The 19645-nt window shown below is 42.8% G+C and overlaps 1 protein-coding gene across 1 annotated transcript in view; it reads right to left on the bottom strand.

The window, feature by feature from the left end:
* The window catches only part of xpo4 (exportin 4), a 112765-nt gene extending 108028 nt beyond the window's left edge, over window positions 1-4737 (bottom strand). Inside the window, exon 1 of the mRNA XM_059028761.1 lies at window positions 4608-4737. Within this exon, the coding sequence (XP_058884744.1) occupies window positions 4608-4673 (66 nt within the window). The 5' untranslated portion in view covers window positions 4674-4737. The remainder of the gene's footprint in view (window positions 1-4607) is intronic.
* Window positions 4738-19645: the final 14908 nt, after the last annotated feature.

The following is a 19645-nucleotide window of genomic DNA, read 5'->3' as shown; positions in this document are numbered from 1 at the left end:
AAATTAGCTCAGGTGTAACCAATCGCCTTCAAAATCATACACCTAGTTAAATGGCCTCCATTGGTGTTAAATTGTAGTGATTCACATGATTTCAGGATAAATTTAGCAGTTCATGTAGGTTCCCTCTGCTGGGTAGTGCATTTCAAAGCAAAGACTCAACCATGAGCACCAAGGAGCTTTCAAAAGAACTCTGGAACAAAGTTGTTGAAAGGCACAGATCAGGGGATGGGTATAAAAAATATCAAAGGCCTTGAATATCCCTTGGAGCACGGTCAAGATGAGGAACTGTGTTATCCGTCCAGATCAAGGCAGTTAGTATTGGATATTGAATATCTGTAATCTGTTTGATTTGATTGTGGCTGGATTGATTTACCAGAAGCAACGGGTTATGTTAGTTGTAAATAACTCTGTTACATGCAAGCTTTGCCTTTTTTCAATATAGTGTATGCTATTGTTTTATACTGACTTGTTGGAGCCTTGGCTTGTTTGTATTGGCTGAAAACATAATAAGCAGGTGTTTTTGTTGTTTTGTTGTATAGAAAAAATATCTGTTATGCATGAGCTCTGTGTTTTGTATGTATATTTGTTTGTTTGGGGTAAATTCAATTTTAATAATAAAAACACATAAACTGCTTTTTGTTTTATAAATGGGACTCTGCTTCAGGAATTTCATGGAATGGTGTAATACACATAATAAATGTGACCAAATATTTGGTTAGAAAATAATGCCCCCCTCCACTTCTCTCTGTTCATTAATTTTCAGTCTTTCTTTTTACAATGTTACTATTGCAGTTACAAAGTTTACAATGTTATTATTGCCTGTGACAAAGACTGAATGGTTTTTGGTGTCAGATCTCCCTCCCGACCTGTGAGGGCGCTGTGTAAAGGGAACAGAGTACCCTGGACTAAATGGCATGACCATTTATTCCTTGGGTTAGGTGGAAGTTGGCCATCTAGAAAAGGGGCGGAGCTATGGTACCCAAACTCAATGACCCGGACGGGAAACTGCGTGGTATCTGCGGATTGGAGGAGTGGAAGCGTTCGTTAACCTAGGGGTCATGGGGGAGGGTATATAGGGGTCGTAGTGTAAGCAATCTGTTCCTTGGTAAATGGTTAGATACAACCTACAAGGAGCCCATGTTATTTGCCGAGAACCGTGAGTTTTGTCTTGTGTGTGTTAGTGTTTGTTGTAACTGTCTGTTTGTCTTAAACTAGACTACCAATAACACAATCCGGAGCTGTAGCGCAAGCCAGCATCAACCCGGACATCACTTTCACCCCTGCATTCATGGAGAACTGTATTACACCACAAGCACTGATTCACTGTCACTAAAAACTGTGTTTGTGTTCTGTGTTTAGTGTGGGTGTACGTAAAACTGGACTTTTTGGCTAAGGGTCAAACCTGGGGATTATAAATACAGAGTGATACTCGCCACTGTATCACATTAAATAAACACCCTTGCACCTGGAAATCATTGTCTGTCTGATTTGTATCTGCTCTGTTCTGCACTGCACTCACCACTTTGCCACACTGCGGTATTATTATTTTTCTAGGAATTCATAGGTTTAATCAACTTTAATATTTAATTCAATTGCTTAATTCAAAAACAGTACTTCAAAATATGAATACAACAAACTGTGTTAGTATAGGGCTATATTTTTGTAAATAGTTTTTAAACAGTTTTTTCTTGCATTTTTTTATATCCAGTTACATTTTTTAAAGTAAAATAGCAAGTTTTACTTTACAAAAACTGTCAAGTTTGGTGTTATTTGGAAGAATGATTTGACCTGTTTAAAATTTAAAAAAAAACTTGTAACTATAGATTTGTCATGGCTTTTGAGTTATGTTTATTTGAATAAAACAAAGGCGAAATCTCATTTTTTTGCCAGAATTCCGAGGAATCTACAGAAGGGTTATTTAATTATTCTGGGGTGTAAAGGGTTAAAATACTTTTTATTTTATTTTATTTTTTTTTTACAACTGATTTTTTTCCTACATGCTCAAGACTGATGAATAAAGAAAGATACACAGGATTAGTTTCAAAATAACCCTTGTTTGCAACATTTTATTCCATTAATAACTTTACAGTATTGTTTTTTGTTTTTAGTTAAACTGCTAGAAACTAATTGTTTTTTTATTATTATTTAAAAAGTAATAATTAGCAGAGCATAAAATCAAGTTATACATCGCAAATCACATCTGTATTAAACTACCGGTATTTTATTTAGCTTATCAAGTACCCAAAGTTCAAGAACATATCTTCTTTGCTTTACTGAACATTTCTTTCCAAAACCATACTTAGACAATAGTTCCCGCTGCATTGGCTTTTACAAATTTGTTGTATTAATTCAAATTTAAAAGAAAAGTATTTAAAATAAAAAAAAACAATAAACCAAACACTGTTTAACCAGTAAACAAAACATTTTAGTGTTGCATAAGGTGCAGTACAATTGCATTCAATTTCCAGCTGTACAAATACATTCATTTTGTTTTGTTAATCAGAACCATAACCACACACATACTTTACAAGTGTACCACTTGTGTTGCACCGACATGTAGAACAAGTTACAGTGTGTATTAAAGTCATTCAAAAGTACTCCATTCAAACAAAATGTTTTATACATCGAGCCATAAACACTTTCCTCCTATCAGCTTGTTTTTCTTTGGACATTTTAAGTTTGTCTTTGTTTCGTCTCGTCATGTACTGTTTTTCAGCATTGCGATTAACAAGTATTTCGGCAAATTCAACACACAATTTCAAACCTGTTGAGTAGCATTTTCTTTTTTTTCTTACGGTCCTACTTTATCCAGTCTCAAAGTCACCTGCATTATTATAGCATTGCAGTTACAACGAACAGAAGACTTGAAAAGTTTACTACTCTGCTTTCTAACCAATAGCTGTTTGGTACGGATCCCAGGGGCGAGTTCATTCTGAATGTTGACAAATCAATGGCTCGGGAGGGTGAGAATAAGGAAATTCATAGAGACTGACAGTTATTGTGTTAACACTAAGTGAAGCAGTATAGCTGTGTCGTTTTTGAGAGTAGGTCAGACATGAGTCTGAAAGCTTGCATTTAACATTCAAAATGACGAAGGGTATTGAAAGTAAGAAATTAAAACTTTTAATTAGAACAGTGGTTTTGTATTTCTACCTAGCAACATGACCTGAATGCTGTAGAGCCTGAACAAATTTGTGTGAGACATAACCGTGGCTGTAGTAATCCCATTATAGCACTGGTATAGTAGTTTAATATTAGACACACCATATGCACCGGCACATTAGTTGCTCCCCCCTTTTAAGACCCCCGAAAAAATGCCTAGAAAATCATCTAATAATAATAATAATAATCTAGCAAAACACCTAATGAAATATATTACTTTTCTTGCTAATTCCTAAATTTATATATATATATATATATATATATATATATATATATATATATATATCTTAGTGCTGCTGTATTCACTCCTACACCAGTATCAGTACATAGAGCTATGTACCTACGGTATTCTTTTTTTTTGTTTGGGTTCCATAAACTTTACAATACCGGTATGCTCCAGTGTGCAACTGTATTCTTTTAAATACATTTTATTCCAGTTTATTAATTAATTTTGTTTCTATTTGTAATGTTTCGCCATACTGTGTTTTGCATGCGTTTCTTTATTAAGTGCCGCATTTATTTGAGCTGGGGTAGGGGGAAAAAATGTACATGTTTTATTACTGAGTTATGTATACATTTGTCTGTATGTATTCATTGTCACTCAAAGCGTCTACATTTTTTAAATGTTTAGGCCTACGTGTAGGAAAAAAAACTTAACCACAGGTCTACTCCACCCGGCTGCGCATGAGTACCTGCAGTTTTTTGTTCAGAATTTCACCCCTGCCTAGTTTTGTGCACAACATAAACTAATGCAAAAGTTAACGTCTACTACTATATCATAAACGCTGTCGTTTAGTTCTACGCAAATAAACTAACAGACATCACCGATAAACATGGCTATGAAACTAATAGTTAAGAGACTTCACAGTTGTGACGGAATTAAAACCAGCACCCGCATTCAGTTCAGAATGTGTGTGCAACTAAAGCGAGTGGATGAAGTAGTACGGACAGCACGCATCCTACTTCTAAACTTTAAGTATTTCATACATTAGGTTAATCTCTACATTAATAATTTGGGGATGAATTCTGTATCAATCGTAAAATGTTTTCGTTGTTTATATGGAAACAGACCATACTTTTCATTTTTTTAAAAATCTATTGACGATCCTAATTAGAATCAAGTGATTCCTCTTAGAATTTGCACTAAACAAGACCGTGTATGTTACCATCATTACACAGATTACATCTGGCCTTGATTTTGTAGCAACCGCAGGAGAAAGACACTTTGGATATGCACATTTTGCGAAGTTTATGGAAATAAACACAGGCTGTACTCAGAATCCCATGGTTGGATGGGGGTCTGTGGTTGTAAACAGAGAGGCACAGCCTACTACCAAAATAAACGAATACAACAGCCCCTGAACCCCATTGTATTACTCTGTATTTCCATGAGGGGTAATGAAAGTTGAATGGAATGTAAATACAAGCTGCGCTCTGTTTCTTACCATTAAAACTTTGGCAGCGCTCTCCAGCTGTGTAATCACTTCTCCAGCACCAACAGCCGCCATCATGGTCTCTCTTCAATGACGCGCCATGCGCTGCATTGTGGGATAAAGCCGCATTCATAGAGCAGTGCCTGAGGCAGTGGTGTTCAGTAGTTTATTTTACGAGATTATTTGATTTTATGTCATGTTCTATTGTGGCCTAGTGTGTCTGAGTAAATTGACAATATCTGTCAAGAAAAATGCTTTTACTCCTGTAATTAAATCGACCTTTTTTAAAATAATAATTATCAGCACTATAGACACGTATTTAATATAATATTAGGACTATAGACATTTAATATAATATTAATAAGAATTGTTGATCTAGATCTCGACATCATTCAACCTCCAGTTCACTGGGAATGATCTGAGCACCAGTGTGCATATATATTATCTTTGGGCCGCAAAACAAATGTTAATTTTACATAAAGAACTATAGTTTTGGTTCCACTTTGGAGCCATGGAAACAGTGTAACAGCAGGTTTCACTTGTTTGCTCAATTAAATTTAGCTGTAATGATAAAACATAATAACCCTAATAATTTATTAATAGGTGAGCTGTGTGTTTCTGGTGTCAGATTTCCTAGTACAATACAGGATTACTAGTTTCACTGGGATTCATACAGCATTTCAAACCAAACTACTACACAATCCTATATAACAGTACTACAGGAATCTTTTCATAAAGGGGATGTCAATTTCTTGCAAACAGAAATGTCTTTAACCTAATGTAACCAAATATCAGGCGCGTAGCGTCCACTGAGGCAGCCGAGGCGGTCGCCTCGGTAAAAATCGGATCAATTATGTGAAGACGAAAAAAAAAAAAAGAAACATAAAAACAAGCCCTACCCACTTTATATTTTTAGAGTGTGTGGGAGGGGGTGGGTGATTCACTGACACAAGAAACAGCAGGTGTACTTGAAGCACCGCACAGGTGCCCAGTTTTATTGTGCTGGGTGTACTTTTTATTTTTATCCCACAGAGGGCGCTGTTCACCGTGGTCTGCGTACCAACTATGGTAACACAGAACCACGGGAAATACCAGTACGGTACGGTTCAAGTGCGGGCGCACTTACAAGTGCTCAAACAATAATTCCAAAACCAAAGGTGGAAAAAAAAACAGGAAAATAAAACACAGTAACAAAACTACAAAAGAAAAGGTGCTGCACTTCGGCAGTGTTACCCCAGCCGTCGCTAGCCGCACGGCCCGGGTCTCCGTCCTACTCTGGCCGTCTCCTCAGCCTACCCTCACACTACACAAGGGGTCTGCCCACGGGTTCCCCACTACAGTTAGGTTTTTTTCGTTCTTTATCTTTTTTTTCGTTGTTTTCCTCGTTTTTCTTTTTGGTCCCGGTTCTCTCTCGGTCCCGGCTCCCGTACTTCCCAGTACGTCTTTTGTTTGTTTCTTTAAAAGGGCAGAGCTGAGGAAACAGCAGAGTATTATTTTTATAGGGCACACAATCCCATTAGAGCCCGCCTACCAGCCACTCAGAGAGGGGGAAAGCGCACACACCCTCCTCCCCACCTCTCCGTGTCACCGCCATGACTGACAGGCCGACCCCACGGGACTGCCGCCCCCTCCCTGCAGCATCGTGCCTGCGTCAGACGGCCAGTCCAGATCTCTCCCTGTTACACATCCTCCCCCTCAGAATGGCACCACCGGTCCATTCGAAATCCTACACCCCCATTCCTTCCCGAGAGAAAAAATCAGCATTTAGATGGAGTTTTCCTGCTCGGTGGACAACCCGGAAGGCATAGGGCTGCAGGGCCAAGTACCACCGCGTGATCCTGGCATTATTATTTTTCATCCGGTGAAGCCATGCTAAGGGGGCATGATCTGTAATCAGGGTGAAGTGTCGCCCCAGGAGGTAGTACCGGAGTGACTCGACTGCCCATTTTACGGCGAGACACTCCTTCTTGATGGTACTATAGTTCTTTTCACGGGGAAGGAGCTTCCTGCTGATATACAGGACCGGGTGCTCGCTTCCCCGCACCTCCTGAGACAACACTGCCCCGAGACCTGTCTCTGACGCATCCTTCTGCAGGGTGAACCTCTTGCTGAAATCAGGACTGCACAGCACTGGCTTGCTACACAGCCTTCGCTTCAGAGCGAGAAAGGCCCTCTGGCACGGCTCCGTCCACTGAACCGTATTTGGGGCAGCCTTCCTGGTGAGGTCTGTCAAGGGAGCAGCGAGCGTGGCGAAGCTCGGGATGAACTTCCTATAATAGCCCGCTAGTCCCAAGAAAGAGCGCACCTGGGTTTTGGTCGTAGGGACCGGCCAGTCAGCCAAGGCCTTCACCTTAGCAATCAGCGGTCTGATCTGGCCGCTCCCTACTCGATACCCCAAATACTCCGACTCGCTCTTCCCAATGGCACATTTCTTTGGGTTAGCAGTGAGCCCAGCCTCCCGCAAGGATTGCAATACCGCCGCTACCTTACACAGATGACTCGGCCAATCCTCACTGTGGATAACCACGTCATCTATGTAAGCAGCGGCGTACTGCTGATGGGGCCGCAAAATGCGATCCATCATCCGCTGGAAAGTGGCTGGTGCTCCGTGCAACCCAAAAGGCATGGTCCTAAATTGGTATAACCCGAAGGGAGTCGAAAACGCCGTCCTCTCTCGGGATTCCGGGGTCAGGGGTATCTGCCAGTACCCCTTCGTTAAATCCAGTGTCGTCATAAAATGAGCCGTGCCTAGACGCTCCAGCAACTCATCTACCCGAGGCATGGGATAAGCGTCAAACCTCGATCTCTCATTAACTCGCCTGAAGTCAATGCAAAACCGAGTGGACCCGTCTGGCTTATCCACTAAAACAATTGGACTGTTCCAGTCACTTTGGGACTCCTCTATCACCCCCAGTCTCAGCATTTCATCAATCTCCGTTTTTATTACCTGTCTTTTACGCTCAGGTATGCGGTACGGCCTCTGGCGAACTGGCGCCCCCGGCTCAACTTCAATGTGATGATGGGCTACTCGAGTCTGCCCCGGGACGGGAGAAAACACATCAGGAAATTCCGTCACCAGCGCCCGAGCCTGACATTTCTGTGTTGGTGTCAGATTTTCTGCAATCTGTACCGACCCTGTTTTCGCCACCACAGAAAGATCAGGTCCCAGGTCGGTGACGTCATCTGCCTGCGCCACTACCAATGCCTTCGGTTGCAGCCAGGGCTTCAAGAGGTTTACATGATAAATGTGTTTCTCTCTCCGTCGCTCCGGCTGGCAGATCTCATAATCCACCGCCCCAATCCGGCGTGTAACCTCAAAAGGTCCTTGCCACTTAGCCAGAAGTTTCGACTCAGAACTGGGTAATAATAGAAGTACTTTATCCCCCGGCTGAAATGTGCGTAACCGGGCTCCTCGGGCTACTGCGTCTCCTGTCTGTGCTGAGCCTGCTGCAAATTGTCATGCGCCCATTTTCCCACAGACTCAAGACGTTTGCGCAGGTCCAACACATACCGGACTGTATTAGTCGAATTATCCTGCTGCTCCTCCCACATCTCTTTGACCAGATCAAGCACACCCCGGGGTCTTCGCCCATACAGCAGCTCGAATGGTGAAAAACCCGTGGAAGCCTGGGGTACCTCTCTGATCGCAAAGAGAAGGGGAGGAATCAGCTGGTCCCAGTAACGCACATCACTATTAATAAATCTGCGCAACATGTTCTTAAGGGTTTTATTAAAGCGCTCCACAAGACCATCGGTCTGAGGATGAAACACCGAGGTCCTAATGGTCTTAATCCCCAAAAGTTTACATGTTCCGCGGATTAGTCGGGACATAAAGTTGGTGCCTTGGTCGGTCAGTATTTCTTTGGGGATCCCCACTCGGGAAAAGACCTTCACAAGCTCGTTGGCAATAGATTTGGCTGAGGTAGAGCGAAGGGGAATGGCCTCGGGATAACGCGTGGCGTAATCCAGAATGACCAATAGGTGTGTGTATCCCGCCGCACTCCTCTCCAGCGGCCCAACCAAATCCATTCCAATACGCTCAAACGGAGCTTCCACTAGGGGCAACGGCACCAGTGGGGCTCGTGGAACGGCTCTAGGACTAGCCTTTTGACACTCCCCACAACGTTCGCAAAAACGTCTGACGTCACCATCCAGCCCCATCCAGTAGAACCGTGACACAAGCCTTGCTTTAGTCTTATCCCTGCCCAAATGACCAGACAAAGGAATAGCGTGAGCCAGCCGCAATAAATCCTCCTTAAAGGGTTGAGGTATCAGCAACTGGTGACGCACTTCCCCGGTCTGGGGCAATTTGTCGACACGGTACAGGAGGTCTCGAGCGATTTCAAAGTGAGGGTACGTGGCGGCGCGTCTGGGCTCGACCACCCAACCATTAACCACAGCTGCTTGGTCAAAGAGCCTGCCCAGCACGTCGTCACGCCCTTGCTCGAGTCGGAAGTCACGGGAACGAGCTAAAAAATCAGCTCCCATGGCTTCCAGCTCGGGATCAGGTCGGTCCTGAGCGGAAGCAGCCGAACCAGACCCCTGCGCTGGCTCCGCGGTCTCCCCCCCAGACTCTTCACCAATCGCCCCCACCTGAAACTTTTCAAGCCCCCTCCACTGCCAGCCCTCATTCTTCGCAGCCCGGCGCTCCCGTTTAGTTTTACGGGGTTTAAATTTATGACAAAACCACTCCGGGTCCCGAAAGGGAAAGATCTCTCCAATTACTTCCTCTTTCTTAGCCAATAGGGAGGACGGGGCCGTCAGGGCAGCCAACCAACTTTTGAATTGCCCAACTACCGGTACCGGCAATCGAGGACACAACCCCACCTGCACCTGTGTCATCTGCTGTCCAATTTTCACTGTTATGTTAACCTTAGGATATGAGCGTACATCCCCATGAATACATTTAATATGCACCCGTCCCAATATTTGCTTATGCCCCGGTGAGATTAGGCTATCCTGTATTAGGGACTGACCACACCCTGAATCCAGGAGCGCCTGGTTTTTGTACCATCCACTGTCACAGGAATAACAAAACCCGTCTGCTGGAGTGACTGAGGTAATTGAACATGCTTACCTGGTCGGCTGAGGTCACACTCCATCACGGGACAGTCCCGCGCGATGTGGCCCACCTCCCTGCACGTCCAACACCTCGGTGGACTGGTTTCTTGCCTCGGAGCTCCAGCAAGAGGTGGAAAAACCGGAGCCATCAAAGGGGCTCGTCGATAAGGTGGCCGCGCGAGACCCCGGTCCGACACCGCAGCAGCCCGCAGGGAACCCCACCCCGCTCCGGTTCCCGGGCCGGGAGCTCCCGCGGTCACCCCTCGACCAAATACTTGGCTACCCCTCCCCCCCAGTCCCTTCGCCCTCTCAGGGCCCAGTAGAGGGGGTGCTTCGGTAGCCACACTCTTCCCAGGCAGTCTCGTGGGCGTTGGCTCCGCTGCCTGGTATTGTTCCGCTAACTCGACCGCCCGATCCAGAGTGGCAGGTGCCTGCCGCTGTACCCACAGCCGAGGTCCCGGGGCCAAACACTCCAGGAACCGCTCTACCACGATTACTTCCACCAACCTGGCTTTGGTGGTGGCATCCGGGTTCAGCCAACCCATGGCGTAATCCTTAAGACGGTGGGCGATGGTTCGGGGATGCTCCCCTGCAGCGAAATGCTCTCCCCGGAACTTTTTCCTATAACCCTCCGGCGTGGCCCCAACGCGATTAAGGATAGCCGTCTTCAGCACTGGGTAATCCAACATCTGCGCTGGGGACAGCGTTCTCGCCGCTGCTTGAGCCTCTCCCGTCAGCTGAGGCAACAGGTAGCTGGCCCACTGTGCCGGATCCCACCCGGCCGAGGTCGCCATGGCCTCAAACACCTCCAAATATGCCTCAGGTCGATCCTCGGCGGTCATTTTCGTGGGCCTCTGCAACCGGGGGTCTGGAGCTGCGGGTCTAGCCGCCCCCTGCACCGCAGCCATGAGGGTCTGGCGCAGGAGGTCCATCATGGCGGCGAACTGTGTGGCATCCATGATTTATTTTGTGCACTGCCTTTATGGGCAATGCCAGTGAACCCCACTTCTGACACCACGTGTGGGAGGGGGTGGGTGATTCACTGACACAAGAAACAGCAGGTGTACTTGAAGCACCGCACAGGTGCCCAGTTTTATTGTGCTGGGTGTACTTTTTATTTTTATCCCGCAGAGGGCGCTGTTCATCGTGGTCTGCGTACCAACTATGGTAACACAGAACCACGGGACATACCAGTACGGTACGGTTCAAGTGCGGGCGCACTTACAAGTGCTCAAACAATAATTCCAAAACCAAAGGTGGAAAAAAAAACAGGAAAATAAAACACAGTAACAAAACTACAAAAGAAAAGGTGCTGCACTTCGGCAGCGTTACCCCAGCCGTCGCTAGCCGCACGGCCCGGGTCTCCGTCCTACTCTGGCCGTCTCCTCAGCCTACCCTCACACTACACAAGGGGTCTGCCCACGGGTTCCCCACTACAGTTAGGTTTTTTTTCGTTCTTTATCTTTTTTTCGTTGTTTTCCTCGTTTTTCTTTTTGGTCCCGGTTCTCTCTCGGTCCCGGCTCCCGTACTTCCCAGTACGTCTTTTGTTTGTTTCTTTAAAAGGGCAGAGCTGAGGAAACAGCAGAGTATTATTTTTATAGGGCACACAATCCCATTAGAGCCCGCCTACCAGCCACTCAGAGAGGGGGAAAGCGCACACACCCTCCTCCCCACCTCTCCGTGTCACTGCCATGACTGACAGGCCGACCCCACGGGACTGCCGCCCCCTCCCTGCAGCATCGTGCCTGCGTCAGACGGCCAGTCCAGATCTCTCCCTGTTACAGAGTGTAAAATTGATTTATATATATATATATATATATATATATATATATATATATATATATATATATATATATATACAGTATATATATATATAGTATTTTTAATTTCTTCACATGTTGTTTTTCCCCTGCGCAATGTGATGTTTAGCTGCAATACGTTTTGATAAATCTTTTTCATATAGAATGTTTTAACGCCAGCACAGCAAAAATCCAAGAGTACCTGTTTTTATGAAGACATTAAATGTGTAGCGTACCGGGATAGCTGGCTGTATGTTTTTTTGTTTTGTTTTGTTTTTTTTCTTGTCACTTTAATTGGACAGTCAGCTCGTCCAAGTATCACCCTACCTGCCATAGCATAGCGTTTTATTATTGCATAGTGGCTGTGTATTTGCATCTATAGAGACCCGGCCTGTGCGCTAGGCAGCACCAGGACTTCTGGGACCGGTTTCCCCCGCCTGGAGTACTGTACTGCTGCCTATCGTCGATTTATATTGACAAAAGAATATTAGAATGGTGTGAGAAACTATGTAAACTTTCAAAGGAGAGCTAGCGTTCAGAGGTGGCAACATCACATTATTATTATTATTATTATTATTATTATTATTATTATTATTATTATTATTATTATTATTATTTTTGGTGAATATCTTGTCAAAGTACTATAGAGTTGTACTCGAACAGCACCAGTCCCAGTGCAACACCAGTGTCAGCAGTGTCAGCACCAGTCCCAGTGCAGCACCAGTCCCAGCAGTGTCAGCACCAGTCAGTGTCAGCACCAGTCCCCGTGTCAGCACCAGTCACAGCATCAGCACCAGTCCCTGTGTCATTACCAGTCCCAGCAGTGTCAGCACCAGTCCCAGTGTCAGCACCAGTCCCCATGTCAGCACAATTCTCCATGTCAGCACCAGTCCCAGCAGTGTCAGCACCAGTCCCAGCAGTGTCAGCACCAGTCACAGTGTCCACACCAGTCCCAGTGTCAACACCAGTGTCAGCAGTGTCAGCACCAGTCCCAGTGTAACCAGCAGTCCCAGTGTCACCAGCAGTGTCAGCACCAGTCACAGTGTCAGCACAAGTCAGTGTTAGCACCAGTCCCAGTATCAGCACCAGTCTTACCAGTCTGCAGCAGTTACCAGTCCCAGCAGTGTAAGGCAACTTAAGTAGCAGTGAACCAAATGCAAGTCAATAAATGTATGAACCCATCTACTTATTAATATTGATGTTATATTCTTGTTAAAATCACATATTTCTGACAGTGTCAATATGGTCATTTTAGGTTACTGTGGTTTTGCTGGGAGATAATTAGTTTTAATCTTTGAAATAATATGGGTAATCAAATTTTAACATTAGCATCATCATCCAAGGGACTTAATATTGCTTTGCAGTTTGCATGATCAGTCTCCAGGCTTTATAAGATGATAACTTTTACCTTTGTAACATGAACAGGATCTGCAAGAGGTTTGTTCAGCTTTTGTTTTTGTTTTTGTTTTGCCTCAGTAAAAATCTAATCCTAGCTACACCCCTGAATATAATGTTTTAAAAATGATAATGGTATTTGCTAAAACATGTGTTTCTTTCAGACCTACGTAGTGAATTGATTTGCAAGGTGGGGACAATCTGGAATCATTTTATTGAGGTACTGTAGAAAGGTTAGCTGTCAGGATATCAATTAAAATACTAGTAGAGGGTGGAATCCAATGTTGTGTCATATGACAATTCATTATTTAGTTTCAACAGTAGATGGTGCTGTTATAGGGATAAGAACATAAGAACATAAGAAAGTTTAGAAACGAGAGGAGGCCATTCAGCCCATCTTGCTCGTTTGGTTGTTAGTAGCTTATTGATCCTAACAACCAAACGAGTCGGTTCCAGACCCTCACAATTCTCTGATTATATATATATATATATATATTATATACAGACGTGCTCAAATTTGTTGGTACCCCTCCACAAAAAACGAAGAATGCACAATTTTCTATGAAATAACTTGAAACTGACAAAAGTAATTGGCATCCACCATTGTTTATTCCATATTTAATAGAAATCAGACTTTGCTTTTGATTTTTTATTCAACATAATATTGTAAATAAGAAAACAAATAAAAATGGCATGGACAAAAATGATGGGACCACTAACCTAATATTTTGTGCACAACCTTTAGAGGCAATCACTGCAATGAAATGTTTTCTGTAGCTCTCAATCAGAATTCTGCACCTGTTAACAGGTAGTTTGGCCCACTCTTCCTGAGCAAACTGCCCCAGCTGTCTCAGGTTTGATGGGTGCCTTCTCCAGACTGCAAGTTTCAGCTCTTTCCATAGATGTTCGATAGGATTCAGATCAGGACTCATAGAAGGCCACTTCAGAATAGTCCAATGTTTTGTTCTTATCCATTCTTGGGTGCTTTTAGCTGTGTGTTTTGGGTCATTATCCTGTTGGAGGACCCATGACCTGCGACTGAGACAGAGCTTTCTGACACTGGGCAGTACGTTTCGCTCCAGAATGCCTTGATAGTCTTGAGATTTCATTGTGCCCTGCACAGATTCAAGGCACCCTGTGCCAGGCGCAGCAAAGCAGCCCCAAAACATAACCGAGCCTCCTCCATGTTTCACTGTAGATATGGTGTTCTTTTCTTTGAAAGCTTCTTTTTTTCGTCTGTGAACATAGAGCTGATGTGACTTGCCAAAAAGCTCCAGTTTTGACTCATCTGTCCAAAGGACATTCTCCCAGAAGGATTGTGGCTTGTCAATATGCATTTTAGCAAATTCCAGTCTGGCTTTTTTATGTTTTTCTTTCAAAAGTGGAGTCCAGTGGGGTCTTCTTCCATGGAGCCCACTTTCGCTCAAAAAGCGACGGATGGTGCGATCAGAAACTAATGTACCTTCACCTTGGAGTTCAGCTTGTATCTCTTTGGCAGTTATCCTTGGTTCTTTTTCTACCATTCGCACTATCCTTCTGTTCAATCTAGGGTCGATTTTCCTCTTGCGGCCGCACCGAGGGAGGTGGCTACAGTTCCATGGACCTTAAACTTCTTAATAATATTTGCAACTGTTGTCACAGGAACATCAAGCTGCTTGGAGATGGTCTTGTAGCCTTTATCTTTACCATGCTTGTCTATTATTTTCTTTCTGATCTCCTCAGACAACTCTCTCCTTTGCTTTCTCTGGTCCATGTTCAGTGTGGTGCACACAATGATACCAAACAGCACAGTGACTACTTTTCTCCATTTAAATAGGCTGAATGACTGATTACAAGATTGGAGACATGTGTGATACTAATTAAATAAACTAATTAGTTTGAAATATCACTATAATCCAAGTATTTATTATCTTTTCTAAGGGGTACCAACAAATGTGTCCAGGCCATTTTAGAATATATTTTGTAGAATAAGCAATAATTCATCTCTTTTCACAGCTTCTTTGCTTTATTCTATGACATACCAAAGGCATGCAAGTATACATGATAAAATAGCTTTTAATTTCATCACTTTTCAGGAGGAATGAAGCATTATTTCAATGAGCTGTAAGGGTACCAACAAATTTGAGCATGTCTATATATATATATATATATATTTATATATATAGAGAGAGAGAGAGAGAGAGAGAGAGAGAGAGAGAGAGAGAGAGAGAGAGAGAGAGATAGATAGATAGATAGATGTGCATGCTTAGAAAATACTGTGAGGAGTTGAATAAGATGGCGTTGCAATAAAGACGTGAAATGTATACTGCCTGCTTCTTGCTTTAATCTACTACTAAACACCACACCCAGTTCTTGTGAATCTCTTAATAGCCAACTAAGTGTGCCACATTTTGCGGTACAAAAAGACAGGACATCCAAACAGAAACTAAAGAGAGATTGATTGTGAAATACTTTTAGAAATCTGCATTCATTAATCCATCTATAATATTACTGTTAACAACTATTAAATTGTGAGCCTATTTCAATATAACTAAGCCACTGTGAGCCTATTTCAATATAGCTAAGCCACTGTGAGCCTATTTCAATTTAGCTAAGTCATTGTGAGCCTATTTCATAAGAACATAAGAACATAAGAACATAAGAAAGTTTACAAAGGAGAGGAGGCCATTCAGCCCATCTTGCTCGTTTGGTTGTTAGAAGCTTATTGATCCCAGAATCTCATCAAGCAGTTTCTTGAAGGATCCCAGGGTGTCAGCTTCAACAACATTACTGGGGAGTTGGTTCCAGACCCTCACAATTCTATGTGTAAAAAAGTGCCTCCTATTTTCTGTTCTGAATGCCCCTTTATCTAATCTCCATTTATGACCCCTGGTCCTTTTTTCTTTTTTCAAGTCAAAGAAGTCCCCCGGGTTGACATTGTCTATACCTTTTAGGATTTTGAATGTTTGAATCAGATCGCTGCGTAGTCTTCTTTGTTCAAGACTGAATAGATTCAATTCTTTTAGCCTGTCTGCATACGACATGCCTTTTAAACCCGGGATAATTCTGGTCGCTCTTCTTTGCACTCTTTCTAGAGCAGCAATATCCTTTTTGTAACAAGGTGACCAAAACTGAACACAATATTCTAGGTGAGGTCTTACTAATGCATTGTAGAGTTTTAACATTACTTCCCTTGATTTAAATTCAACACTTCTCACAATATATCCGAGCATCTTGTTGGCCTTTTTTATAGCTTCCCCACATTGTCTAGATGAAGACATTTCTGAGTCAACATAAACTCCTAGGTCTTTTTCATAGTTCCCTTCTTCTATTTCACTATCTCCCATATGATATTTATAATGCACATTTTTATTGCCCGCATGCAATACTTTACACTTTCCTCTATTAAATTTCATTTGCCATGTGTCTGCCCAATTTTGAATGCTGTCTAGATCATTTTGAATGACCTTTGCTGCTTCAACAGTGTCTGCCACTCCTCCTATTTTTGTGTCGTCTGCAAATTTAACGAGTTTGCTTACTATATCAGAGTCTAAATCATTAATGTAGATTAGGAATAGCAGAGGACCTAATACTGATCCCTGTGGTACACTACTGGTTACTTCACTCCATTTCGAGGTTTCTCCTCTAATCATTACTTTCTGTTTTCTACCTGTTAACCACTCCCTAATCCATGTGCATGCATTTCCTTGAATCCCTACTGCGTTCAGTTTCAGAATTAATCTTTTATGCGGGACTTTGTCGTATGCTTTGCAGTTATCCATTTTCAATGTTGCATCCTCAAAAAAGTCAAGTAGGTTTGTTAGACACTATCTCCCTTTCCTAAAACCATGCTGGCTGTCTCCCAGGATATTGTTACCATACAGGTCATTTTCCATTTTGGATCTTATTATAGTTTCCATAAGTTTACATATAATAGAAGTCAGGCTTATTGGTCTGTAGTTACCTGGTTCGGTTTTGTCTCCCTTTTTGTGGATTGGTATTACGTTTGCTATTTTCCAGTCTGTCGGTACAACCCCTGTGTCAAGAGACTGTTGCATGATCTTGGTTAGCGGTTTGTAAATAACTTCTTTCATTTCTTTGAGTACTATTGGGAGGATCTCATCTGGCCCAGGGGATTTGTTTATTTTAAGAGCTCCTAGTCCCTTTAACACTTCTGCCTCTGTTATGCTAAAGTTATTTAAAATTGGATAGGAACAGGTCGACATGTGGGGCATGTTGTCCGTGTCCTCCTTTGTAAAAACTTGTGAAAAGTAATAATTTAATATATTTGCTATTTTTTTTTCTTCGTCTATGATTTTGCCATTTGTGTCTCTTAGACATTTAACCTCCTCTTTGAATGTTCTCTTGCTGTTATAATATTGGAAAAACATTTTGGAATTGGTTTTAGCCCCCTTAGCAATATTGATTTCTATCTCTCTCTTGGCCTTTCTAACTTCCTTTTTGACTTGTGTTTGCATTTCAATATACAGTGCCTTGCGAAAGTATTCGGCCCCCTTGAACTTTGCGACCTTTTGCCACATTTCAGGCTTCAAACATAAAGATATGAAACTGTAATTTTTTGTGAAGAATCAACAACAAGTGGGACACAATCATGAAGTGGAACGAAATTTATTGGATATTTCAAACTATTTTAACAAAAAAAAAACTGAAAAATTGGGGGTGCAAAATTATTCAGCCCCTTTACTTTCAGTGCAGCAAACTCTCTCCAGAAGTACAGTGAGGATCTCTGAATGATCCAATGTTGACCTAAATGACTAATGATGATTAATAGAATCCACCTGTGTGTAATCAAGTCTCCGTATAAATGCACCTGCACTGTGATAGTCTCAGAGGTCCGTTTAAAGCGCAGAGAGCATCATGAAGAACAAGGAACACACCAGGCAGGTGCGAGATACTGTTGTGGAGAAGTTTAAAGCCGAATTTGGATACAAAAAGATTTCCCAAGCTTTAAACATCCCAAGGGGCACTGTGCAAGCGATAATATTGAAATGGAAGGAGTATCAGACCACTGCAAATCTACCAAGACCTGGCCGTCCCTCTAAACTTTCAGCTCATACAAGGAGAAGACTGATGAGAGATGCAGCCAAGAGGCCCATGATCACTCTGGATGAACTGCAGAGATCTACAGCTGAGGTGGGAGACTCTGTCCATAGGACAACAATCAGTCGTATACTGCACAAATCTGGCCTTTATGGAAGAGTGGCAAGAAGAAAGCCATTTCTTAAAGATATCCATAAAAAGTGTCGTTTACAGTTTGCCACAAGCCACCTGGGAGACACACCAAACATGAAGAAGGTGCTCTGGTCAGATGAAACCAAAATCGAACTTTTTGGCAACAATGCAAAACGTTATGTTTGGCGTAAAAGCAACACAGCTCATCACCCTGAACACACCATCCCCACTGTCAAACATGGTGGTGGCAGCATCATGGTTTGGGCCTGCTTTTCTTCAGCAGGGACAGGGAAGATGGTTAAAATTGATGGGAAGATGGATGGAGCCAAATACAGGACCATTCTGGAAGAAAACCTGATGGAGTCTGCAAAAGACCTGAGACTGGGACGGAGATTTGTCTTCCAACAAGACAATGATCCAAAACATAAAGCAAAATCTACAATGGAATGGTTCACAAATAAACATATCCAGGTGTTAGAATGGCCAAGTCAAAGTCCAGACCTGAATCCAATCGAGAATCTGTGGAAAGAACTGAAAACTGCTGTTCACAAATGCTCTCCATCCAACCTCACTGAGCTCGAGCTGTTTTGCAAGGAGGAATGGGCAAAAATTTCAGTCTCTCGATGTGCAAAACTGATAGAGACATACCCCAAGCGACTTACAGCTGTAATCGCAGCAAAAGGTGGCGCTACAAAGTATTAACTTAAGGGGGCTGAATAATTTTGCACGCCCAATTTTTCAGTTTTTTATTTGTTAAAAAAGTTTGAAATATCCAATAAATTTCGTTCCACTTCATGATTGTGTCCCACTTGTTGTTGATTCTTCACAAAAAATTACAGTTTCATATCGTTATGTTTGAAGCCTGAAATGTGGCAAAAGGTCGCAAAGTTCAAGGGGGCCGAATACTTTCGCAAGGCACTGTAGCTAAGTCATTGTAAGCCTATTTCAATATCAGCAACAAAACTTAATGGCACTGTGTTGTTGTTGTTGTAGTATCTACATGGAGGTGAATGCATTGCACCAGATAGCGTTATACATCGTCACTTGTTGCTACAACTGTTTAAATGACGTACCTGTAGTTTTTTCTCTTTTCATTGTTAACATCCTGACAACTTTTTACAATTATAACTTTAAAGTCTGTTTCAAAGCTCTTTTCAAAATGTATGCTCTAGTGCACTGATAGTGTAAGGATTATTGCCCACATTGTCAAACAGGTAACACAGCAATAACGATCCATGAGCACTTGGTATGTTTTTTTTTTGGTATTTTTAAATCACTCTTCCTGCAGTGATTTAAAGGACAGCTCTCAAATCCCAGTTGTAGCAATACGTGGGGACGTAAATCGCTATGTTTTTCAGAACCCCACTACTTACTCTTAAAATAACATAAAGCCTGGCAACAAAAAAACAACATTGTATAACAATTTCTTGCCCAGGGCTTCCCGTCCCTTCTGTCCAGGTGCATCCCTCGAATCTCCTGAATCCTTTGAATCCCCTGCCAAGGAGATGGCACCAATGTTAGCCAATGGGGGCTTTTTGTGGCAGCCCCTGCAGGCTGGTGTTGCTGTAGGTGAAAGTGGACAACAGCAGTGCAGCCCCAATATTCCGGACTGGACGCACCGGT

Source organism: Acipenser ruthenus, chromosome 8, assembly GCF_902713425.1.
Source record: "Acipenser ruthenus chromosome 8, fAciRut3.2 maternal haplotype, whole genome shotgun sequence".
In the NCBI taxonomy this organism is placed as follows: Eukaryota; Metazoa; Chordata; class Actinopteri; order Acipenseriformes; family Acipenseridae; genus Acipenser; species Acipenser ruthenus.
Note: the sequence above shows the minus strand (reverse complement) of the source record. Positions and strands in the feature narration are given on the sequence as shown.